Source organism: Gavia stellata, chromosome 1 (genome assembly GCF_030936135.1).
Source record: "Gavia stellata isolate bGavSte3 chromosome 1, bGavSte3.hap2, whole genome shotgun sequence".
In the NCBI taxonomy this organism is placed as follows: Eukaryota; Metazoa; Chordata; class Aves; order Gaviiformes; family Gaviidae; genus Gavia; species Gavia stellata.
In genome coordinates, this window is record NC_082594.1 from 117,651,028 (window position 1) to 117,678,085 (window position 27,058).

At 39.4% G+C, this 27,058-nt stretch overlaps 1 protein-coding gene across 1 annotated transcript in view; it reads right to left on the reverse strand.

Annotated features, from left to right (window-relative positions):
* The window catches only part of CRYBG3 (crystallin beta-gamma domain containing 3), a 68,260-nt gene that overhangs the window by 26,404 nt on the left and 14,798 nt on the right, over positions 1-27,058 (reverse strand). Inside the window, exons 2-11 of the mRNA XM_059821352.1 lie at positions 21,966-26,928; positions 20,940-20,987; positions 20,464-20,579; positions 19,273-19,420; positions 11,141-11,280; positions 9,665-9,779; positions 8,515-8,550; positions 7,271-7,404; positions 5,356-5,482; positions 656-798 (exon numbers count right to left, since the gene is read on the reverse strand). Coding sequence (XP_059677335.1) covers positions 656-798; positions 5,356-5,482; positions 7,271-7,404; positions 8,515-8,550; positions 9,665-9,779; positions 11,141-11,280; positions 19,273-19,420; positions 20,464-20,579; positions 20,940-20,987; positions 21,966-26,928 — 5,970 coding nt within the window. The remainder of the gene's footprint in view (positions 1-655; positions 799-5,355; positions 5,483-7,270; positions 7,405-8,514; positions 8,551-9,664; positions 9,780-11,140; positions 11,281-19,272; positions 19,421-20,463; positions 20,580-20,939; positions 20,988-21,965; positions 26,929-27,058) is intronic.

Sequence of the window (27,058 nt, forward strand, 5' to 3'; positions counted from 1 at the left end):
TGTATCAGAGCTGTTATTTCATGCCAAGCATTCTAGTTCCCCCATACTATTTTTTAGGCTTCTAGCACTTTCAAGTTTTGTCCTTGCTCCATCAGTTAATACTGCACATCTCCGTCAACAGACATTGCAGGCGGTCTCATTTATCTTCCTTATTTATTGCAATTGTGCTGTTTATTTTCCTCCTGCACTTCACATATGCACACTGAAAGTTAGCCAAGTCCGCCCTGTAGGCTGTATCAGCTTGAACCAGGTACTCTTCCATGCCTGTTAGTTTAACCCCCTGCTTTTAGCTTTTTTAGCTCCGCCTGCCCCAAAAGGTATCCCAGTTCTTAACATGTCTAAAATCCCTCTTCTGTATTACTGCCAAAGCTCCTGTATCATGAAACTACAGTCTGTGTGACCTCTGGAGGGACATCACAAGCTTTCTCTAGTAACAAGAATGCCCAGATCCGAATCAAGGTGTAGGCATGAGATTTAGAGAAAACTAAGATTTTTTTTTTTCTTCCATTTACCAAGGAAACTGAAAGAAACATTGCTCTTCCCCAAATGTTTACCACTTGCACCATGTGAAATATATTCTGTCAAAAGATGTACCCAAACCCAATTGTGCACAAAAATACTTAAAACTTCCATCCATATATTTTAGCAGACTTACACTCCACTTCTCACAAGAATCGACCTCGTCTCTGGGCCAAATCCAGCCTGCTCCAAATCAGGGATTTCTTCATTCACGATGTCTAATGCTTTCCCATCTTCATCATCAGATTGAAAAAGTGCCACTGATGACTCTATGAAATCCTAAGAGGCAGCACAGGAGTTAGAAGACAGGCTGTCACAGCTCAGTGACACTTCACAACATAAAACATTTTGGAAAAGAGTTGTAGCCTGAAAGATAGCATTTTATAAAGCAGTGAAGGGACTTAGGTCCCTTGTGTGGATCTTTATAGGATATTATAGCATTGAAGTGCCTAGCTGGAAGCCTGACAATCTGGTATGGCCTTCAGTGGTTTCCACTGAAGAGAGGAAGAACCTGCTGCCTCTGAGCAGCATCCTGAGCAGCATGACCAACAGTGCAAAGATGCCTGAGTGGGAAAGAGAAGGGTTGGGGATTTAGCACTGATCTTCCAACAGCTTCAAAAATGACTACTCCAAGCATTACCATGACTATAGTCTGTTACTTCAAGTTCTCCTTCTTCATCCCTTCCCAGCGACAAGGCAATAATCACGCAGAGGAAAAGACTGGGCAAGATCACTTTTCCAGCACAAGGGGTTTGTAGTTTTTTGATACATCCATGGTATGACTAAACACTATAGCTATAAAATAAATCCTGCATGACACTGTCATGTTCTCTTATATAGCTGTGTGACACTGCTTTATGCTTTCAGCTTGACCAGATAACTCGCACAGTGTCAGATTATTTGAATTTAGGTTTCAAAACTCCAGCTTTTTAATCACTTAGCAATTTTAAGCATACAGTTCAGTCACTGCTTGGGAAAATGGAAAACAACAATCCATTCACTTTATTCCTTTAACAAAAAGCATGAACTCAATTAAATTTCAGTGTTTCTGAAACATTCAGCAATGTTATAGTAAGCTGAAAACAAGTAAGTCTTGCAAACAAGAGAAAAGGCTACCAAGCAAATACAGGAGCCACACAGATTCACAAACATATAAGGACACCATCACAGAGATTATGACACTAAATACTTGCTGCTGTAGCACTTATAAGCTACTGGAGAGCAGTATGCTGAAGGGTACACTGAAAAAACAAAGACTTACAACAATCAAAAAACACTTAGAAATTAAGGCCCGGCTAAGCATGCAGCCAGACTCATTTAGTCAGGTGAACCTGATCAAACAGGCTCTTCAGAGGACACCATGCCTTTGTACAAGATTCAATCACAATGAATAATGAAAACCAATTTTAGAATGAACACTTGATGTGGCTCAACCTCTCTGCATTGTTTACAGGACACTAAAAAGTGATGGAACAAATTCTGTAGTAAAACTGGTTTTCCTACTATGTTGACCATCTCATTTATTTAAAAAGTTGCAACTACTTCAGGTATACACCAGAAATTAAAGTGCCAGGTCTGACAAAATCATCATGAACAACTGCAGCTTCAGACTGCTTTTTAGAGAAAGAAAAAAAAAACCAAAACCAAACAAAACACTAGTGCAGTTTTAGTGCGAATGAAAAATAGCTACTCTTAACAGTACTAAAGCAAGTGTAAGAGTTCCTGAAAAGCCATTTAGATCAAATCTGCACATAATTTCTTTGACTAAATTTACAACAGTGAAATATATCCACAATTGTAATTACATTTAAAACATGTTTCAAATTCAGCCATCATTTTTTCCTCCCTAAATTTTCACTACAGCTTCTCTTACAACAAACAATAGGAGAAATACTTAAAAACAGACTTTCAGACCAAGGCAAATCATTTTAGACTTGAAAACATTAGTGGGAAAGCTCCAAAGGCAACATATTCTGCTCCGCTGAAAGAGACTCAGAAACTTTGCTCTTTCCCTGATCATGACAGCCACGGGCAAACCCCAGCTTCACGGATTCTCTCATTTGAGACTGCAGAAAAGAAGCAAATACAACTGTCCCCCAAACCAGCACACAGTACAAACTGCTGTCTGCCCTGAGGAACAAGCTCTGTATTTGACTTCAGAGTGTCCAGTATAGTTGCTGATAACAGAGCTGGCAGTACGCTGGAAAAAACAATTCTGCAAGTCCTTTCTATCTCTGCTTTCAAAACACTTCCCGAATCCTCACATTAGAGCTTGTGACTGTTCACAGCAGAAATATTTAAGACAGGCAAAAACTGAAGGCTCTTGCAGTATGCTTACATGTGTGTACATCTTCACCAGTGGATGGGGAGGGGTGACTTGCAACAATCCCTCTTTTGTGTGCAATGTCTAACCTTTCTGATTGGTCAGGAAATTAAATTCATGCCTCAGCTCAACTGCAGTCACTGGTATGTGTACAGAAACATGGGTTGGATTTTCCTAGCACTAATAAGCTCTAGTGGAACCTGTCATGTTGAGCATCGTGGTGCAGGAACATCTGAATAGCTTTGCATAGTACTAAGCCACATTGACAGAGGCGGTACTGACATAGGCTAACAAGGCACGCTGTACCCAGCCGGGCCCTCTGCAGAGCCATTTACGTGCTTCTGTACCACGCTCCCTGCTTTGGGAGCATGGCACAAAGACATTTGATCCGACTCTGCCTGGTGCTGACTCAGGTACACAGGGCTCATTAGCTTCAGCTTCATGCTGTGTGAGCCAGGCTAAATTGTTTTCAGGTCTGGGCTGGCCTTAAAGCGAACACAGTCAAGGTCACCTGGTGTCACGCCCGAGAACAGAAAAAAAAAGTCTAGCTGGATTGGTCCCTACATGAGACCACACTGGTGAGTACGTATAAAGAGCAGGGCCAATGCCCAGCCCCACTCCCTACCTAAGCTGACCATGAATAATGCAACTTGGTTACTTTTCACAAAATCCTTAATCTTCTACATAGACTCTTGAATTCATCTGACTAAACCAGATTTTTCAGGGAAGAGCAATAAAGAGCTCATGTCCAGGAACACCCCTGTGGAGTCCAAGACCATCGCAAGCTTTACTGCACTTCTCCTGAGAGAATTTCTGAGATTACAAAAAAAAGCTAGTACGTTCACTAGGGGCCTTAGGCACACAGAACTAGTTTTGGATTTTTGCCCAGGTCCCCTTGAAAACCAGAGTTTGGTATTAAAATGTTTTTAAAGTCCTGACCTTAGGTATCTTATACAAAGTCACGAAGGGAGCATATGGCAAGCCTGAACACTGCACATCAGAGAGAGACAGTCAATCTGTTGGTCAAGCCAAACAACAAAATGCCAGTGCCATTAGTCATTTTATTGGGAACTAGCTCATTGCCTTTACTTATACTACAATTTGAGGAAAAGTATTACTTACACTTTTATTATTAATACGTACATATTGATATATATTTATATGCCAATTTGAATGATGTATCTTCATATTTAAGAGAGAGTGATACATGTTTTTAAAATGTTAATGACTTGAGCATCCTGAGTGTTCTAGGCATGAGTCAAATTAAATACATGCATATACGTGTAAGGTCATCCCTGCTAGGCACGTGTATAATTTTAAGCTTGTAATTATTTCCTTTGCCAAGAAGATGATTTAAAAAGATCAATTTAAGTTACTCAAGTACCCTACGTATAGCTTGAAAATAAAGAAAACCTAAGATTAGTCAGTAACTGAACAGGATTCTGCACAGGCAAAATGAGGAGTTAGTAGAAAATTCCTGCCTGTTTTTCTCAGAAACCCAAAAATAAATTTAGAGAAGGACATTTTTCTTCAATTCAGTTTATTCTCCTATCTTTATTTTAAGTTATATGATAGATTCTGATTATAAATATAGCTTTTCCTAGGTGCCTTTCATAAAAATCAAAACTGCAAATTGTGAATTTAAGCATGGCCTTTTTGGTTTCACTTTTGTTTTTTAAAAAATAATAACCGTTGAGACAATGAGTTTGCTCTAAATGCTTATCTTCAAACTTCAAAAAATTCCTGGCTCAGGAATATCACATCTCCTCAGATGAGTAATTTGAGTACACAAGACTGAGTAACCTCAGGGTGAACAATCTAATTCTCAAAAGTAGCCACTCTCTACAGCTGTATTTAAAGCTCACAGAGTTCCTACTATAATAAAATCCTCAACCCCGAACAAACAAAAAAAAGGCAAACCAAAGAAAATGATAAAGATGTTCTAATCCTGTGTTTCCCCATCACTGAAAAGTCTAACTTTGCTTCCAATACTGGACTCTGATATAGTTTTTATTATTATTTCATCTTTGCCCCCACTAAACACATTTTAGTAGCAGGGATTTTTTCACCGTGATTATTTTTGCTGCCAAAATTTTCTGGCACAAAAATCACAGAAACAGAGGGTAATGCTGTTTTAAGGCTTGCAACAGCTGCTGTGTTGAAAAGCTATTTTTATTTTAATAAAGAACTACACTGTGCACTTATGCATGTTAAACTTTTAAAAATAGCTTGAAGTGCAGAAGGGAGATACTTGGAAAGTCTGGCAGGTAGACAAGGAATTCTGCATGATACATTCTTTGTATGAACTTTACAAAGGCTATTTAGAACCTGCTTCTGCTTTACAATGTGTACAGTGCAGTCTGAATTTCAACAAGTAGGAAAAGAGGGAGAGTGAACTTGGGCAAAAGATGGCATGACTAAACCCAAAACAGCTGTACCATATATGAAGAATAACCTTCCTCTTTATGTATAGAACTGTGCACAATTTGTGTGAAATTCATAAAAGTACTTACAGCCTGAAGGAACCGGAAAGACAGGAGGACACTGTCAGTTCCCCCCCATGAGTGGCTGTCTTCATAATCCCCCTCCTCCAGCAAGTACTGACGACCTTTGTAGCGTTCCTTATCATAGGCAACCCATCTACAGCAACCACACAACAAAAGAAAGTGAAATAACTAAAAGCAAAACAACTGCACACATGATATTACATAATAGAAGAGGAAGAGAACACTAAAATGAGTATCACAGACTCAGCCAACAAAGCAATGCTTGTTTGAAATCAAAACAGGCATCCATGAAGTGTTCTTTGTGGATCAAAATCCCACCATGTGATTCTTTCTCCAACAACAGTTTATTTGTGTAACGCTTCTCCATGTACCTCCTCTCAGTCAGCCATATTGCCAATGCCAACATTTGGGATTACAGAAGCTAGTATGCATCTAGTGACCAAACGCTGTAATCCACCAATTGTCAAGGACAAAAAACAAGCAGTAAATATCTTCAGTATATTATTAAATGATGAGATTCTACCCTTGATGGAGCTGGTGACAAAATTAATGGATTTCAGCAGAATAAAATTTCACCCGCTTATATTGTTTCCTGCTTTAATCTAAAAACACATATATGTGAATAGACAAGTGAATTGAATATATACAATATATTGCATATGGAGTATGTTTTAGCACTAAGGGAACAGAACTTTTTAAAGTATTTTGAACAAATACATAAGGCTCGATTAAAAGAAAGCATTTCCACATCAACTTTGAAAGCTCTAATGGATCATAATTTGAAAACGTGCTTCCCCCTCCTTCTTTCTTGTAAGCATTTCTTTCATTACAGCTCCCTTGTAAGTATTAGAACTGCTGTACAAATTCTGTCAGCACTGAAATTTGGCAGACAGGGATAGCTTTACTTTTAGTACCATTCGGTTTACATTAATTCACCTGTTTAAGTTACCACAGTATTAAAAATAAAAGCTGCCACAACAGACAGAAGGATGATTTTTAATAATTTGAGGCTTCCCAGATACTGAATACATAATGTATTTATAAATACATTATTTGAGTATTCACAATTAAGTTTATTTTGAATTTAGGGCTTGTAAGATTCTGACAACAATCTCAAAGTATGTATGTTATTGAACCTTAATACTGAAGTATTAACACCGAAATCCCCTAAGAAAAAAAAGTTTCTGAAAACTGTCCTATTGCTAAGCTCTTCGGCAGATGCAACCATCATGCATGCTTTCAAACAGTCCTGTCCTACTGGGTCTTGGGAGAGGTTGAAAAAACAACACGTGGGATTGGTAGCTCTCCAAAATAGCTGGCGCTGAGCCTACCTCGTGAGCAGTCCACCTAAGGTCTGTGTTACACAGCCCTTACACAGTGTGTGTGTGTATGACAGAGAGAGGCAGGGCAACACAAAATAAATCCAAGGCTTCAACAAAGGAAAACACGGGTAGATTCTTAATTCCAGATAACATGCAACAGGTGGCAAAGGAAAACCCTTAAGACCATAAAACAGTTTATAGATTTCAGAGGCATTGTCAAATTGAAGACTAACCACACCTACCCAAGGTCATTTCAATAAATTAAGTAGAGACTATGAGAAGTATAAAGCAATATAAATTAAAGGTCTGTGTGAATGCTGACATTAAGGAACAAAGTGGCCTAGTTTATTGGCATCCAAATGGTAAACACCTCTTTACACCTCTCACACACTTAGTTTTATCTTCCTATATTCCCTTAGATAGATATGGAGAGGTGGTTTTATCCAAGGCTGTTAATTGACACTAGAAATAGATATTCCTTTCTTTTAAAAATATCTTACCTGTGAGAGATTCTGATCACCCCTTAGTTTTCACTTCTTCGCATTTAGTTATGATTTCCTATTTTCAAGTATATAAATATAAAAGTGAAATATACTTACACTCCACCAATTACACGTATTGATCCAATTTCCTGAAACTCCTCTGCACTACCAAACAGAGCTGGGACAGAACTGATGTTTTCTGACAACTCTTTGCACCATCCTCCAAAGTGGGTTTTCTCATATATTATTATCTAGAAAACATGATGTTGAACAATGCCTTGAGTATGCCCTGGACAGTGATTTGAAGTTTGGGTGTGTGTACTGCTACAGTATGTGGAAGACACCTTTTTCCCTCCTCTCACCAGCCATCACTATGAAGAAAATTCAGGGTTGCATTCCTCAGCCCTTCTGATTCTTGAGTGCCCTAGAAGCTGAAGAGACCCCATTTGGATTTAGATAGGCTTGTCAGGCTATTAGCAGACATTTCCACAGAAGGATACTTATTCACACAATTCTACATACGTAAGTGCACTCTGCAGCTACATGACTGTGATTTATCCTGTAATCCTGTGCCTGAGTGGTATACATTAACCTACAGTGAATTCTACCTGGTTACAGCTCGACACACTGAGCTTAAACCTTCAAAAGCAGACAAGAGGTCTTCCTCTGTACTTTGCTGAACTTATTTCAGTGACTGCAGTTAACACCCCCTTGAGATTCCTCATCTGCCAAGTCACACAGGTCAGCTATTAATAGTGTTAATATTTATTGCAATATTTATTAGAAAAATGCCTGAGTCTTACATGTATTTGTGTAATTAAAAGTTACCTAAAGCATTAGCATTTTTGTGGAGAACTAGAAAAAGGAGGGAAAAGGAGCAATGACTCTGGATTAGCTTTCTGGTCCTCAAATCACAGAAGGGTCATGGTCTCACTCACAACTCTTGTATTGGGATCGGGTACCGGAAGGAAAGGTGCTATTTCTGCCCCCATCCTCCCTTCCCCCCTCCTTTTTTTTAAAAAACTTGGTATGTTAAATGGGAAAATCTCTTCTGATTCCTTTCCATTACAGTGACCGATGTGTCAGTCAGGAAAACTCATTTTATTTTGTCAAAACTTTACAATTCTTCTATAGCAAATGCACATTCTCCTAATATGTAAAAAACCAAACTACTACTACTTTTACATCTCATAAAACACTAGTAAGAAAGTGGACTTTACAGCATTAGTGGATTTTTCTGCAGCAGCAAACACTGAATACTTCATCAAACATCACATATCCAACAAAAAGAAAACCACTCAAATAAAGGTTTTATATCTCCAATGTGCTCATATTTTATTCTCAATGTCGTCAGGGCTTACCTTGACATTCATTGGCATTTGTACCTTTAGTCCACCCTAAAAAAAGATGGGGGGAAAAAAGCATATTTATATAAAACAAAGTTATGGTTTGACACGTATTATATAGTACTATCAGAGCATGAAGTCTCTGTAATTATATTCACCATTTTCAGTGTTGGTGAATTCAAACTCTACTTTAAATACTCTGATAATTCATAAATGCCAGGGACACTATAAATCTGACCTACAAACAAATCAGTGCATTGACAAGCCTCTAGGGGTGCAAGCAATTTAGAAATATTCCTTCATTGTCTATTAGCAATCTAAAGCAAATACTTCACATGTGTTTTTAAACTGATTTATATTGACCAATTTTTAAAATTAACTTTTAAAGCTTTGTTGTATATATTTCAAGGTTCTTAAGCACAGATGGTGGAACATTAAGAAACTATAAACACCAGAAGAGAAAATACAGGCTGACATATTTATGTCTGTGGTCAAAAAGCAAATACAACAAATGAGGGAATAAGACACCTACCTCCCATGAGCAACTAAAAAAGACAGCTGTTAGGTCTTATTCCTTTGTGGCTTTTAAACTCTCTTTCTGTAGGCTTGCTACGTATACAATAGAATTATGTGTTATACCCTCCCACATCTCTTTCATATTTAGATCTACATGCTGTCTATCGAAACAAAATTAGCTGCACCTCCCAAGATTTTTGTGCAATGTGTGCTCAGAGGAATACTACTGGGTAATAAACTCCTCACCTGGTATTCCACCCCTAAAAAAAGAAAATCAACAACTTCTGAAGAGCTTGCTTAGTTAATGAATTGGTGTTGGCTGAAATACAATTAAGAGCCTTTCAGTTCTGTCTTATTTGATCTCCACTCAAAAACAGCAGTTTCCCAGGAAGATATCCTAGCGAGTCAGGCACTCCCTTCTAACTACAAGGTCTTAACTTGGGCAGACGCAGAAGCCCAGCAAGCCACGGTGACCGTCGTGCCATTACAACACTGCAAATGCACAGTGGCAAGAGATGAGTGTTACATCTATAAGGATTAACCCTGAAAGGACATTAGAACCTAAGTTATATTTACATCAAAACCTTCAGGGGAGCAACAATAGGAAAAGGAAGGCACACAACTTATTAGGGAATTGTGACGTCCTCACCATTTTTAGGGGACGCAGAGATTTTACATCTGCTGAAGGAATTTCAGATGGCGAATCGCATTCTTCCAAAACCTTCATCTCTCCCTTGTAATTTAAGTCTGAATAAGCAAGCCATCTATAACAATAAGGATAAAGGACTTATTAATCTCATTAGATAGATTACAAAAACAAAGATCTTATTAAAATTACTTTCCTTTTTGTACTCACAAGAGTTAGATAATATGTTTTAGATACTGCCAGCACATCGAAATGAAGCTATATTTAAATACACTGGCAACATCAATGCTAAGAAGATCTCAGACACTTTTTCTCAGCCCAAGCTAAACACAAATGAAAGAGAAGAAAATTACCAATTTGTTCACTTACTTTAAGAAGCCAGTTTGTTACACTGTGAGTATACAAAACCAATGTCAGTACTGAGGATGAGACACTTGCATCAAATTTTACGTAGGATTGTCAGCTTAGGAATTAAAAGGCTTCTAACATCAATCCCACTTCATTTTTTTCAGTGGAAGTTACCAAAATACGATGATTTACAACACTCCTTTGGAAAGCAGGCAATCATAATTTTGACATGAAGAGTAAAAATTCTGAGACTCCTTCAGACTGTTTTAAATCAAAAAGAAAGCTGAATGTAGAAGTTGGACACAGGGTTAGCAGACCAAATAAGGAATGGAGGAAGAGGCATGGAGCCATATGGAAAATTATTTTCTTAAAACTACATACACAGACCATAAGCAGTTAAAAATTATACTAAGTTCTATCAAAACTAAGACAAGACTCTGTTTTTAATTCCTTCACCACCCCAAGCTTCACAGACATATTGCAGGACTGTGGGAAGGAAGGCTTGGCTCATGCGGAAAGGCAAACTCAAGACTCTTGTAACAGAATAGCTAATTTCATTCTGCAACGATTTATGAGAAGAGGCACAGAACTCCCAGACTTCAGGAACTGTGAAGTGTTGGCCACTTACCCAGGAAACAGACTATTCTGCTCAATATAGGAAATGCTCGGCTACCAAGGAGCCTGTATCATATTGCATCACCTCTCTCCAGAAAGTCAGGATACAGCTGTAGCTTGAGAAATGCTTGGATGATGTAATACTCATTTTCTGGTATTCAGCCATAGTGTTACAGTTGTAACAGAGTGGGTGACTAGGGAGACAGTATCTATCCTCCAATGAACTAGAAGCTAATTATAGCTGAGCTGCTTCTTCTATTTATAAAGCTACTCAAAAATGGAATTATAGAAGACTTCTGCCAGCAACTAGAGGAAAAATGCCTTCAAAAATTTGGTTCCACTACCAGGAGCCCACATAACACAATGGTGAAGTGCAGAGATGGGAATATCTAGTGTATGTTAACAGATTTGCAGCAAAACCCCCCAAATATTGTTCCTATTGCTGACTGACTTTCATTCCATGATGTTGCTCCTCTACCTGCTGGCAAAATGCTATTAAAAAGGTTCAGTACTCACACTCCTGATTTGACTCTTATATAAGGGTTTTTTTCAACGTCCAGTTCTTCTAAATTGGCAACTGCACTCTGTATGCAGATAGGAAGTCCCTCTATACCACCAGCTGCCAGGCAGAACTCTACCTCTGGAACGCCACAGTCCTGCAGAAATAAATCAAAGGGTAAGGCTTACCCACGCTTGCAGAGTCTGCCCCATTGCAGCAGAAGGACCCGTGACATTTCTTTTCATCCCTGTCTTCTCACTCTTCTAACGTAACTCCAGGCTTCATATGATGGAAGGGTTTTAGTTTTTTTAAATGAAGACTGGGATTTTTAGAAAAGCTAAGGGAAGTAAATTTCCAGCTCCCACTAACTTTCAAAGAAGAACTATGCATTTATGCTTGTTGGGCTACTTCCAAAAGGCTCAGTTTAAATACTCTCCAAGTAAAGGATCTGACAGTATTTACTGATAGACAAACCATGCATATAATACTGTTTCCATAACACACAGAGATACATATGATGCATGCATAACTAAAACTTGCTAGAAATGTCTACTACATTCCCGCCTCCCTCCCTCAGTGATAATTCGGTTCTATAGTGCATCCGACTACGGTTTCAAGCCATATGAGTTCAATTTTCTGTCATGCTAAATAAATCCACAGCATTTTAGACAAAGAAAGAAAAAGAACAGTACTAGAAAACATTTGTTTTGTTAAGTAAACACTTTAGCAATTTTCCTGTTACTACAGAAAAACAACCCCTGTTACCTTACTGAAGGTTTTCTACTGATAGCCACCATGCTGGAGAACAACTTGTTGAACACATGATCTTCTCTAGAATTTGTAGGGATTTTACTGAACCACACTCATTTCATAATATTTATGTAAAATGCATTGCCAATACTTTCCCAGCATTCAAACACATCATGAATCAATGAGGATCTTCTATAAGGCCCTGCTTCAGCAGCGTGTTACAGAGCAGTCTTCCTGTTACAGTGAAAGGTGGCTCACACGCTTACAGAGTTTGCTCAGCTGTAGCTGGAAAACTTCAGTTCTCAGTGATAATTTTACAGCACCCTTCCCCTTATCCTCCTGACCCACAGGCCCATTTGCATTAGGTCAAAGGGCTTGGACAGCGTAAAGAGACCCTGAAAGTCCTAAACGTGGCTGGAGGAAGAAGCCCCTTGCATGTGCACTACAGAAGAGGGATGAGAAGCTGTCCCTGACGGTGCCCTCAGAGAAGCACCTGGTTACTGGATTTGTTGAGGACCCAGGCAGGGTCACATCATGACAGAGATCCCACATGGCCTGTGGCTTCTGCCAGACCTGGAAGGCAAAATGCAAGATTTTGCAGAGACACCCAGCAACAGGGCACAAGAGCTCTTCAAGTTACAGCACCTCATCTCATGACAACACCTCCATGCTTTCCTTCTTCACATAGGTTTTGCATGGAGCTTTCATATGATGGAGTAATACCCCACCTAGAAACACACCTCTACTTGGTTAGCTAAGTTCCTTCAGTAGTTATTTAACTGTCAGCAATAAATGTGGCAATTATAATAGATGGACTCCAGGATATTATTATTTCACTTTCCTCTGAGGTCTGAAGTAACATACTACACTGTTTTGGCAACTCTCCCTTATGCACAATCCTGTTTCCTTTGCATTGTACCTTGCAAACAATGCACACTATTTGATTTCAGAACAAAAACTGCAATACTACAATTTTTATTTTCAGATGAGCAAACCCAGAATGACTAGGAAAAAAGACTTTCTAGATCAATGATACTTTATGGCAAAGTGCTAAGGAACACCATTCCTCAATTCTAAGTGACAAGTTTAAAAAAAGTCTTCTCATAGTTTTCACATGTATATGAATCCTATTAAAACACAGTTAAGAAATATTTGAAGTTCGGGTTTTTTTCTAGTAATACCTGATATGTGATATGGCTGAAATCTGTGAATCCAACAATAAAGCTTGATAAATAAAAATCAGAAGTTGCACTTATAAGAATTCCACAAATAATGATGCTAGACTCTTAATGGTTTCAGATAAATTCTGAAGCAGAGTACCTACAAGACTAGACAAGTGGCAAAATAAAGTATCTTTGCCTGCAGGCTCAGACAGAATATGAGACAGAGTATGTTTAATTTTAATTCAGTAGGAGGTATTTTTTTTTCATTTGAAGATTGGAAAAAGCCAGCCTGTATTCTCTTTTCAAGTTTGCTTTCCTGACTCTGAAGCTCACGAGGCAGGCTCCACCTCAAGAGATGAAGAACATAGCAGTTCTCCAAAGGGCAGATAAAGCACAAGCACTTGCAATAAAACCTCTCCTATTTATCACCACCTCTTCCCAGCCAGATTTTGACAGTCATAAAAAAACCTCTACTCATTGTGATGGCATTTTTGTGTGTGCTAGATTAAGTGCACAAAATCTTTTCATAAAGTGTCACATAGTAGACCCAGGTCTTCATCAAAAGCAATTCAAGTACCTATTTTTAAAGGTCATAACATGTTCGAGCAAGTAATACATTATATTTTCTAAGCACGTTTTTTAAAAATCACAATTATACCTTTTGACTTAAATATTGAGTTCAGTTTACATATATTAATTTACAGACTGCAGAAAATGGTAAAATTTACTATTGCTGCATGAGATGAACACTATGTATTTGCAGATGTAAACTCAAGTACTATGCCATTAATTTATATAATTTAAGCATGTAAACTTCAGGTTGGTAAATATTTGCCCTAGCATGTTCATATTTGCCTGAGCATATTTAATAGGCATCATTACTTTCAGAGGCTTCTTAAACATTCCTAATAAAGCCACCATCCTCAGAAACAAAGTGAAAACCACACAAATATGATAGCATTCAGGTTGAGAACTAGATCCTTCAGTCCAAAGCCCTTTCATTTGCAAGGCGTCAAGATTTTCAAATAAGATAACCACATGCAAAACTATTACCATGCAAAACTATTACCACAGTGTTTCAGGCCAGATCCCAAACTGGAAAGTTTCCTCCATATACGCCCCCAGCCCCGCCACCCCCATCACAAGCAGTCAAAACTCATGCCATATTCATTATCCTACTGACACTTCAAGCAAAAACAGGATAAAAAGCACAGCAAACAGATTAGGTAGTTGTGTTCGTTTCCAATGATTATACACAACCAGCAAATGCTTAGGTAGGTCACAGCCTCCAGGCATCCCACTCTGGCCTCCTTTACTCTGCAGTACTCTCCTCCTACCTCCAAGACAGTCATCCTGGAGTGCCTATGCTTCCCTCGCGGTCTTTTGGGAGCATAGATGTTTACAAAAGCACAGGGAGTACTTGCACTAGCTCGCAGAGAACAGACACTTCCAAAACAGCAACATGCCCCTCAGCAGAAAGGTTAAGACTTCTTCTGAAGAGGGTTAAGACGACCCTCAAGACCTTAGCATTAAATATTACTCTTCCGTGGCATCTCTGACACTTTTCTACTCTGACCAAAAATTTCACCATAAGTGAGAGACCCAGAGCCTTCAACCCCCCCAAGGTGGTCTTGGCTGTTTACCCTTCTTCCAGAGCTACGGTTACAGCCCTAACCGCACCAGCAGGGCTACATAAATTCAGCACTGTTAGGTCATCTCCTTGGAGCTGTAAGCTGTGGTGACTGAAGTGATCAAAACAGCCTATTTAAACGAGGCAGCCTTTTATGTCAACAACAGGACGAAGAATGACTGAAGTCTGGCTTCTTAAGCTAAATGTCAAAACAACGATGAGAGAAGAGTCTACTGAAAACCAGGCCTAATTAATTCTGGTATTCACACGATTTCTTTTTAACACAGTCTAGACACGCATCTTACTTTTGATACACAGTTTGTCCTTAGGACATGTCAGCTTCTGCAGCACTTTTTATTTTAAATCTTACCCTCTGTTGGTCCTACAGCCTTTTTTACCCATTCATAACTCTTTCTCCCAGTTCTCCTGCTCTGTACCTCTCTTGCTACCTCCCATCACCACCAAACCAAACTACAGAATTCAACAGGGCTGGTAGTAAAATAAAATAATATTAAAGAAATTAATGATTACTGCCCTGTAAATAACAACTAGCAAATGAGACAATCTGAAGCTGCTGGGTGTCTTCCTATGGCATCTGACAAGGTAGTCCCTGCTTGAATTAATAACTTCTTTTCACCTAGCAAACCACACAAACAGAGGAAACAAACCCTTCATGTAATACTGCGAACATTCCCATTACAAAGAGCTTTGCTTAAGGAGAGTCCACAAAGAATCCAGTTATTTCCTGCCTAACCATCTTGCAGACAGAGATTATAAACTGCTGTTTCTTGTCACCTTGCAAAATAGTGGTTTATAAGATTACGCCAGAATGGAAACACCAGCAACTCTTCTCAGCTCTTGTTTTTGGGACAGTAAGATTTAGCACCCTCTTTGGGCTTCCAGAAGCAGATAGAAAAAGTCCTCCAATTCCGTAAGATCAATATATGCATTTGCAGTAGACCAGATAACTGACTTGACTAAACAGACTGTGCTGCAGGAGCTGCATCGCACCTGCACGTGCAGGCAGATTTTGCTAGCTTAGGCTCATGTTGAGTTGTCTTGGTGGAATTCAGATTCCTCATTACTGGAAATAGGTCTTCATTTTACTAGTTGCACAATCTGTTCCTTTGGGATCTTTTTTCCCCTCTCCAAGGTTCCTTCAAATCAAACACACAGATATATCTAATGTGTATCCACAGTAAGTCAAGACACCAGCTAACCACTGTGGTGGTGCATTCCTTTCCCCCCTCTCCCCACTGCCCCCCCCACCCCCGGAGCACTCTGCTGTCTCAGGAATTCCAGCTAGGCCTTGGCCTTTGTGTTAGGCAGTTAAGCATCCCTTGACCGTACCAGGAACTCTTGCATGGCTAAGGTGGGGAACAGCACTGACCATACCGAGCACTCCTGTTACCTGGCTGAGGCAGGTAATAAGAGCGAGAATAACGGAATAATCAGTCATCCTCTGAAAGCCCTGGGACACTCCTTATCTGGATCGTAGCCCAAGTGGAACGACACCATTGTTCCTGAAACTCCATCATTTTTGCTAATGACTAAAGCCAATCATCTTGCGAACCTATAAACAGCAGTCCCAAGTGACGCCCTTTGAGCTCTCCTGGACTGCAGCGGGCTGCGACCAGTATCTCCCTCTGAGTGGGACGCCTCTCAGAGTTCGCAAACTCTCCGGTTTGTGAAAATTGGAGGACTGCTGCCGAAAGCTGGCAATGGGACCTGGGCTAAAACCCTCTCCTCCTCAAGGCTCAAACCTAGCCTAGTGAGAAATGCTGAGACATTTGAAGTGAATATTTTCACGGAACTTGAGGGGAATTTTTAACAGGTACCTTTGTGTATATATATCTTTATGTCTGTGTATGTGTGAATCAACCTGTAATCAAGCTATTGCTGTGATTAGCTTGCACTGCAAATCTTAAACTAATCCATGATTAAGTGTTGCTAAAATCTTATGGTTTACCTTTAACAGTGAATGAACCTTAGATTGCTGCTAAATACATATAATCCTTTAAATAAAACCCGTTGACCAAGTCTGAGATTAAGATTGGACCTAGCCACACCTAGACTCCTCTCTGAGGAGGAGTTTAGAAAGCAAGGGAGTTCTACTCTGAAGCTCGTGACTCAATGGGAGCGCCTTCCCTACTCTTTGTATTTCGTTCACTAGACATAAACTATTGTCCAAGTCTGAGACTAGGATTGGACCTAGCTGTACCTAGACTCCTCTCTGAGAAGGAGTTTAGAAGGCAAGGGGGTCTACTCTGAACGTCGTAACTCAATGGGAGGATTTCTTTGTTACTTGTACCCTCTCTTTTCCTTTAGACATGAACTGCTCACCAAGTCTGAGACTAAGTCTGGATTCAGCTGCACCTAAACTCTTTGAGAAGTTTAGAAAGCAAGGGAGTCTATTCTAAACCTTGTGACTCAATGGGAGGGTCTTCCCTACTCTTTACCCCTTCTGTTTCTCTGCTCTCTCTCTGTATAAATCATTCTGATTCTATTATAATTTGATTTTCCTTTCTATGTTTTAGTAAGTAATAGAGTGAACCTTGCCATTAAATTCTGTTAAGCTGCGTTTTTATAAACTTCTAGAAAAATCACTTTTGCCAATATCCTTGATGGTGATTCTTTAAGCGGCCTAAACCACTCATTTCATGACAACCACAAAGCTAACAGAACCTTTGCTTTTTGTGAATGCCTGATGCCAAAATCAGAGCACAAAGCTACTGGCAGACTGTTTCTCAGCAAACTATCATCTGCCAGTAAAAAAATAATATTAAATGTACTCCTACAGTTTCTTTACTAAACATCTGCTTTTCTCTTCTTGGCAAGCCATTTTCTTCTCAAATATTTAGCCAATTTTCAAATCTGCTAATTCAAGGCATCTGAGCAGCTATTAAACAAAAGCCACTGGAAGAACGCGAAGACAAGCCAGACAGCCTGGACACACAGCCAGTATGACCAAACTAGGCAGGAGAAAAGCCACTGAGCTACCCAGCCTATGAAAAAGGGAATGACAGTAAAACGTGTGATCCTGTAGATCACATACATGCAAGCTGCCTGAAAAAGAAACAGCTATTTGTCCATTACAAATAATGTCTATATTTTTCACAAAGAATAAATAAATAACATAGCACTTTGGCAAACTACCTTCTAAAGCAGTTCCACAGCAGCTGAAGCACAACCTAAAAATAAGGGATGCTTTCACAAATCAAGGTTTAGAGGACAAAACACAGCTTAGTGAATTCCACACCCACACTACCTCCATACAGCCCTATGGACTAACAGCAAAAGTCCTCCCAACCAACCATACGTGCTAGAGGTTTAAGTTACATGAGAAACAGTGTTGATTACTGAACTAGTGTACTGCAACAAAGCTTTCCATCTGTGTTCCCTACAAATAAACCACATACTAGAAGAATGATGCTCAAACCTACTTACCTGTATCACAAAGATTTTTATCAAGCATGATGAAGCTAACCACAGTGTCCTTCCTATCCAAGGCTTTTCTTTGACACCCAAGACACACCCAGCTCCCCGCAGCTTCAGACCTTCAGACCATAGTTGCACATGTTATTGTGGTATTTCTTTAATTACTTAGCTGCCTTCTGCATTATTGATCAATATTCATATTCCATATTGGTCAAATGTTTTTAATTTGTTTAGCTCAAATAAATGTTAACTTCATTATTCATACCCTCAGCCAGCCTCTTTTGAATTTATTTATTTATTGCTAAGTCTTTAAGTGAATGAAAAAGCATTTCTAATTGTTACAACATTACGCCCTTGTACTGATGACAAAAAGGTTATCAATTTCAAAGTGACCTCTATACCAGCAGAGAACAGAGCAACACCACTTTTTCTGAAAGACTTTCACATTGCGATACAAATGATAATTCACTTGCAGTAAAGGGCCATTGCCCTGGGAATAACTGGAATGTTACGCTAAACAACAAGAGCACTAAGTCTCCTTAAATCACAAGATCTGGTAAATATATTCCTCATTCACTGAATAACAATAGATGCATTATGTCTAGTTTTAGGCATTTGATTCCTATCTTTTCAACAAAATGGCTTTTAAACTTCTGGCTGTACGCAGAGCCAGATGCTGTAGGTGTACCACTTGTCCACGTGGAACCCCTACAGATGGCACAAAACTGTAGAGGGAGCGACAGTAATTTCTGGAGGCCACGCTGTACAAATGCCATTGGAAACCCAACTACTAACTTCTGAAACGGAAGACACATGACACAGTAGATAGTTTAAGCTTAAGATAAACACTTCTTTGAAAAATATGAATTGATTCCATTTAATTTGAATTAACTGGACAGGTAAACATCTAGAAGGAGTGGAGTCACTGTGTCACATAAAGGCGGTGGCAAAGAAAGATAATCCATCTGCTTATTACCTTTGGGAAGAAAAGGAAATTTAGCACAGCAAAAGCCCTGGAATTTATCTTGAAGGTGAAAAATGTGATTCATAGCAAATCTGAATAAAATCAGAAACACAGCATGCACACATTTTCCATTGCTAGTAACACACCACTATTGTCAACAGAAATTAATTACCTATGTGAGTATATTATTAATAAAGTCTATACCTTTGTTACATGTTTGATTGAACCAACTGTGATGTTTTTTCGACGATGTTTCACACCCGGAAGATCCCAAAGGTGATCCAGCACAGTCTCTCCTTCTTCTAGTACGTATTTCCGACCCTGGAACTTTGGTTTCTCATAAAAAATCCAACTGTAATAACAATAGCATGAACTGAGTTGTTGCTGTTAGGTAAGACTGTCCTTACACAGCACGTTTGCTGGAAAGCTCAGTAATGAACTCTTATCAAGCCAACTATCAGACCTTTCTTATGCTGTCCCTTAGTAGTCACATTCTCTTAAGATAAACACAGGGCTTGTACTTCTGTGCTTTCAAAGTAAAATACACAGTTCTCCTCCAGGACATAGCCTAACATAACTTAAAATATTAACTGCATAAAAATACAGCTAAACCACAATGTAAATAAAAAGCCTTATTTTACCAGAACAAATATATTAATTGACACATCAAAACACATAGTGTTCAGGCAGATACTATGCAAGGCATGAAACATAGACATACTAATACTGGCATTCCTTATGTCTTAAGATGTGAAAGAAATGTATGCAAAACCAAACAAGGCTGCCTCAAAACTGCATAAATGCGACATGCATTGTTACTATGGCTGACAGTCAGAAACATTCACTGTAAGCGCCACCAATTAAATTCCAATGCAACAACTGGCATGGTCCCAGCCCCAGCTTCCCAAAGCAAACTGAGAAACACTTGCAAAATCTACCTTAAAGGTACTTGTATATCCTTCTGCATCCACATTCCTTTAAATGCTACATTACAAACAGCAGCTGAGATGGTTCATTTTATGGTCCTTTTGCAACAGCTACTGTATAATGAAACTGGACTGTAAAAAACCTATTTTCTTTGACATACACATGCTTCTAGTGATGATTATGACTGTACTGTCTCAGCACTTCGGTGGAGAAGTCTAAACTTACTTGTGGTTCTACTAGAAACTTTGTTTGAAGCTAGTTCCCAGGAGAAACAATATATTTATTTTGTACTGCAGCACTTGAAGCCTTGTTTCAGGCTTTTTTAATTTTATCAGTCTAATTATAAAGAAAGAAAAGACACTCTTGCAGATCAGACGTGTGTCATAAATAAAAGAAATGAAAATACAAGAGAAACACATATACAGTCTTTTGGAAAGACTCTATTTAAATATGACCTGGATTTCTTACCATCCTCTAATTATCTTAAGTAATGCTCCAATGGGAAAGATCCAGGACGTGGTATCTAGCACATCAGAATTAACTTCTTGTTTACTTTTGTCACCATAAATATCATAAATAATAACCTGAAACAACATACAATGCATACGAATGAGGGCCCATTTCAACACACAATGTAGACAGTTATTTTTTGCTTGGAATAAAACCCATTTCACTTTGTGCCCACTCAACTGACAAGCTACACATTTTCTTCTTTTATGAAACACTCTGTTGAACTAAAACAGCAGTTGCTGACAGAAATACAGTAAAATTACCAGTGGCAGGGTTTTTAATAATACAATCTGATTATTAGCATGTGCAAGCATATGCACCATTAAAATACAGAAAACTAGACTAACAACTTCAGATGCTTTCCACTCAAAAATTTTGGTATAACAAATTATTCCATGTATCATATTGATCTATGTGACACAAATTCTGCTTACCTTTCCCGGTCTTGGATTGTATTTGAGACTTGCCCTGTCAATGAGCTTCTGAAATTAAAAGGACATGGAAAACAACTATTAACGTCTACAACAGTAGCACAAAGCATAGACAGATTATTCTGGGTCCACTATTCCTATAATTTATGCAACTGTCACTAGTAGAAACAACCAAGATTTGTTTCACCGTCATTCTGAGTTGGTGTAAATAGTTTAACAGAATCAATCAGTCAGCGAAAGGTAGCAAGTGCTAGAAAGGAAGGACTACTATGGAAGTTATAGCTTCTGAAAATGTATTACCCTTTCCCAGCAAACAATAGAGTGCATGTCTTAACAGTGGCAAAACCAAAACAGACCTCTAACACAGACTGAAATATTCCCAACATCATGGAAAGACTTTATTCTTCAGTTACGCGTTTGGTCTATGCGGCCTTTTCAATTTCTAAATATTGGAAGAACTGTTTCCATACTCTCATCTGCCATTGCTTTAAATAAACTAGAAAAGAAATGCTAATCTAAGGAAGTAGCTATATTACTTACTTGCTAACTGAGCTACATTTTGTAGAAGACTCTGTGATGAAACAATCAAATAGCCCAGTACACAGATATTTATATTTTTTGGACAATACAGCTATACTAATCTCAGAAGTGGAAGAAATGAGAGAACAATTTTTATACAAAAGGCAATTCCATCATCTTCAGGCTGAAATGTCCTTAACGTGGACAAGTCTGTGTTTTGTTATCACACAGACTTGCTATTATGCATATTTTCCTATTATATTTCCGTCCACATCTTCTGTTTTACAATTAAGTCACTTTCATCCATGTGCTGAACCAAGAATATTATGTTTTTAAAATTATTTTATCAGAAGACTTTTTTTTTTAAACTATGATCTTAAACAGCCTAATTACTTTCATTTATGATAAAAGAATTAACCTTAAAAAGGGAGGAAAGAGAATTGGGAGACAGCAATTTTGAATCTGGGCCAATCACTTCGATTATTAGTATTATGTGACACGACATCTTACCGCTGACAATTCTCCCAGTTTTGGCATGGTGTTGTCTTGAGACCAATGAATCTTTGGCTGCAACATATCCTGGAGAATGCTTCCCAACCTGGTCCCCTTCTCGGAGGAGCAATCACTGGCAGATTTCAAATACTGATAGTACACACTTGTAGGAGGACGCTTTAGAGCTGCATCAGCTTTCTGTGAAACTGGCTTACGAGGTGTTTGACTGGGCGAAGCTGCATCTTGAAGCAGTTCTGGTTGCTCCTTGGAGTCAAGTTGTTCTTTTGAAAGAAGAGATGATTGTTCAGGAAACAAAGATCTAGTTTGGTCGTTTGATTGAAGGGTTGTTTTTAAATTCCCTCTCCACTGACTGGAAAGACATTCTTCTTCTCTCTCTACATCAAGTATATATTCTTCATATGATGATTCTTCCTCCTCCTCATCCTCCACTCCCTCCTCCTCCTCTTTACTGAACTGAGTAGTAAACTGTAAGCGCTCAGAAACCGACTGGAGAAGGGACAGCACAGAAGCGTGGTCAATGTTATCTTTAGATATTCCACTAGGACGGCCTTCTGGTGACACGTCTGTGGAAAGCAAGTCTTCTTGGGAGCTGTCGTCTTCGTATATTGGAGACAAAGAGAAAGGATATACTCTATAGCGCTTGGCCTCCACACTCAGAAATGACTCCGAGCTACGGCTATCTGTTGCTTCATTCAACCTGTTATCCTTCCCATAAAGAGAAGCTGGCTCATGTTTATTCTTTGCTCTTTCATACATTAGAAGATCTATATTACCCAAAGGCAGAACAGAAGAAAGCGACCCAGTCTGCATATCATCAGTTGAGACAGATTTGTTCTCAGTTTGAAGGGCACCTTCATAAATGATAGTAAAAGAACTGTTTTCCCACTGTTCAATTAGTGGAGAAGAGGCCAAAAGATCTGTCGATTCCTTCATGTCATTGCTACAGTCCAGACCATTTTCTTCAAGCTGATAATTTCTCTTCATGTCTTGATCCTTCATTTGTACCTGCTTCAGATTCTCGTTATTTTGGGTAAAAACTGTGTTGAAGCAGTTCTTCCCTTCACTGTCCTCTCCAATAACAGACAATTCAGGTACAGCGAACTGTGTATTTAATCCACTATTAACTTCTGCTATCTCACTTGCCCCTTCTGTTAGTTCCTCTTCACTCTCCACTGCCTTTGAAACTTCTAAGGATGCTTTTACTTGTGCAGGTACTTCTTCTGCAGCCTCTCTTCTGCAGTGTTCATGCAGACTGTCCTCTGCAGTCCTTTCCAGAGAACCCCGAGGATTGCTTTTGTCTTTGGATTCACTCTGCATGCTGATACATTCTTCATCAGGCACAAAAGATGACAAATCAACGTTTACAGTTGGCAGCAATGTGCACTGTGGCATATTTATATTATTGCACGAACCTTTTAACTGCAATGAGAGAAGCATCTCTTCAGTCGTAGCAGCAGCTCTATGTATTAAATGTAAAGATCCATCAGATTTTCTATTAGCTGGTGATCCTCCAGCTTTGCCACACAACTCTGCTGCAGCCAGATGTTCACACACCTTTCTATTGTGTCTCTCTTTGGCTGGTGTCGTAAGATCTGATTCTGGCCTTGCTGAACTACCAGTGGGGAGAAATCCATTTGTTTGACATGTAAACGCATTATTTGGCATCTTTTCACCTCTTTGGGGCCAATCTATGCCATTTTCCATACTATTTGGAAGTAAAGGAGGACCTGAGCAATCTGCCTTTTCACAGTTTACAGCTACATTCTGAGTTTCTGCCTTCTCTGTTGGTTTCTGTGCTTTGACAGATAACTTCATATCCAGGTTTAAAATCTTTGGGGTTTCAGCCTTAGATTTAGGCTCAACCTTTTCAGAAGGCCTTTTACTCTCACTGCCTTGCCACTGATTGGATGCCAGTTTTTGTTTGGCTGAGTTAATGACTTCATCAATTATTTCTTTTGCTTTTAGTGCTAGTGCACTATGTAGGTCAATTTTATCAGGGATGTAAGATAGTATCTTTTCATCTTGATTATTTGTATCCACCGTTTCATTTCCTGTAAATGAAGATGAGCCTCCGCCACCAATCTCATTAAAGTGTTTTAATGACTGCACAGCTGACTGGATTTCTTTTGCTTCCAGCTGTACAGTTCCAGCTTTCTGATCATTTAGAATATCCATATTTATTAAACCGTCCTTGCTCCCACAAAGCTGGCAAACACCAATGGCTTGTTTTGCTATTACTTCTTCTATAGCCAAGTGTAAAACTGAGTCCACTATTTCCTCAGCTTTTTTAAACAAAACAGCAGCATCTTGGAATTCAGCATGTTCTTGTCCCTTCACATCGGTATCCTCCCATACTTCCTCAGAACAGAACTCATTTGACTCCGCAGGTGGGGCAGCAGTTTGATCATCCATCACAGAAGGGGCTTCAGAGATAGCAGAAGCACAGTTACCAAGATTCACCTGTCCCACAGCATTCCTGCACCTGCTCTCAGTACAGGCTGACTCAGATGCCATTTCCAAAGATTTCAAAGGACAGATGGGTGATGGCATTGCCTCTGCCAAGACCCTGCCATCAGCGTGTTGTGCGGAGGAGGCCTCCTCTGCCTCATCACCAGCTCTGTGACTGGGGGAATAACTATTCCCCTGAGCAATGCCCAATGTTTCCAAGGCATAAATGGAAAGGTTGGAGGCTTCTCTGGATCCCAGAGTAGGTGAAGGGGGTCTGGGGATGCAAACACCCCCCAGACCTACTCCAGCAGCTGGAGTAAGCTCAGGTTCCAGAGAACCAGCCGGGCATGAAGCTCTCAGGTCTCCTGAGCAAAACGTCACCTTGGTCATTCTGTCCTCAGGGATTATTCTCCTAAACTCAGCAGCTGGAAAAATAAAGCAGTCCTGTTCAGAAGCAGCAGACCATCTAGCAATCTGGCCATTTTCAGAGTTAGTGGCAGGAGAAGGCATTTTTCCTTGGTTGTCAGATGAAGAACCAAGTACTGCGGGTGATATCCTAGGCTTATTACTGTTTTCTGTCTTGGAAGAAAAATTAATATGCCTATCTTCAGAAACAGGTGGAGATTCAGAAATTATGTCTACATCAACGTCTTTTTCACAGATGAAAGCAGAATGGTTGGTGAAAGGTCTTTCTCCATATCTCAAGGCAGAATGAGAAACCTCCAGAACACTTTCTCGTGACTTAGAAATATGAGAGGAAAGTTCAGAGATGCAATCCTTGCACCCCGAAGGAACAAGAGCAACCTCAGTCATACCAGTCTTGTCAATTTTAGAAGCAGCAGGAGTACAATCATCTGTCCTGTCTACGCTGATTAAAGGGCAATGTGCAGGCTTTGCTGTATTATCTTCTGTGAGTATAACTAATACCTTGGCAGGAATGCCTTCAGCAGTTTCAAGGGAAACAGGACCACAGCTGTGGACAGGAACCAAGCTTTCCGAGAGGCTCATCTCTACAGGCTCAAAGGATTTGCTCTTCTCACATTCAAGATCAGGATGAGAAACAGTCTCTCTCACATCTTTTAAACGGAATTCTCTTTTCCCTATTGTTTTATTTTCGGTCTTGCAACTACGATGAAGAGAAGCTGAGCAACAGCCTCCAGTTTCAAAAGGAGACTCGTAAGTAACAGAGTGAGGTGCTGTCAGCTCATCAAAGTTAGATTTCACACTCTCACACCCATGTATGCATCTCGATACATTGGCAAGGTTTTCCACTGCAACCTCAGATAAAACCTTCATTGTTTCCACACCTTCAGTTTCTACACAGGGTAAACCAGCCTTTGGTGTGGCAGTATGCTTAGAATTCTCCACGAGGATTAACCGGTGATCATTTTGTATGTGCATTGGTTTCCCTAACTCACTCAGTTCTTCATTACAAGTCCCTCTGCCCATGACAACATTGTCACCATTTTTAATAGATGACACTGAAGCAGCTGGATTATCTGCAGCTATGCATTTTTCTCCTCTGGACTCCACACTAAGTGAAGAGGGTATTTGTTCATTAAAAGGTAAAAAAGCAGTAGCAAGAAAGTTCTGTGGATTTTGCTCTCTTTCTACAGCTGCCACAATTTTCTGTGTATCACTTTTTCTTGGATCAGTACCTTTATTTGCACTACCTGTATGCTGATCTGCTTGCTGTTGAAATGTAACGGTACTGCAATGAAGCATCTGGACATCCGATGTTAGCTCCGAGTGACTATCCATTTGATGATTACTGCAATAGTCTCCCTTACTCACCTGTAGTTCTCCAGTAACTGTCTTATTTTTTGATTTGGGTGAATGTAAACAATCATCCTGCATTTCTTTTGTGGACTCCTTATTAGCTGCTTTACTACAATGATCATCTTTATCAAAGTTAGAAGTGGCATTTTTGTCTGCCTGAAACTGAGCTTCTGCTTCTCCCAGCAGTCCAACGTCTTTTCCAACCAAATTGCTTGCAGAACTCATGTTAAGGGAATTGGTAATCTGGGAAGTGGAATTGGTTAGCATCTCATTGTTTCTACTACTAGATGACAGTAATGAATCTAGTGAATATGTCCTTCTAACTTTTGTTGCAGCTAAAGCAGGTATATGTTTTAAGTCTATCTCATGAGATGATTCAGTAGATGAAGTTGTGGTCTGTGCAGTTATTTCATGTTTACTACTACCCAAACAATGCTGAGCTTTACCAGACTTTTTCGTTTCCATTTTAACTGCAGAAGAATTTACTATGACATCATCTTCGTGATCTTTACCCTCATCTTCTCCATTTTCTTTTATTAAGTGTCCTGATTTCGAAGAGACAGTTGTTTGGATTTCTCCATTTTCTTTGACCATTGAACCATTTCTGTTCTCAGTACTTTCTTCTCCTTTTTCAGCCATTTCTGATTGATTCTTCAGTAGCTGCCTAATCCTTGCAGAACCTCGGTATGTTGCATAAGTAACTGCAGGTGCTTCTGTCTTCCGTTGCATCTGCCTGTAACAAGGATCATCATTATCAGCACAAAAAAGACTATCTAAATAGCTAGTGTGATAACAAAGGTTAACACAAACTGTAGATGATGTACATTGCTGTTTTCCTCCACAGGTTGGCACAAACTGCAGAT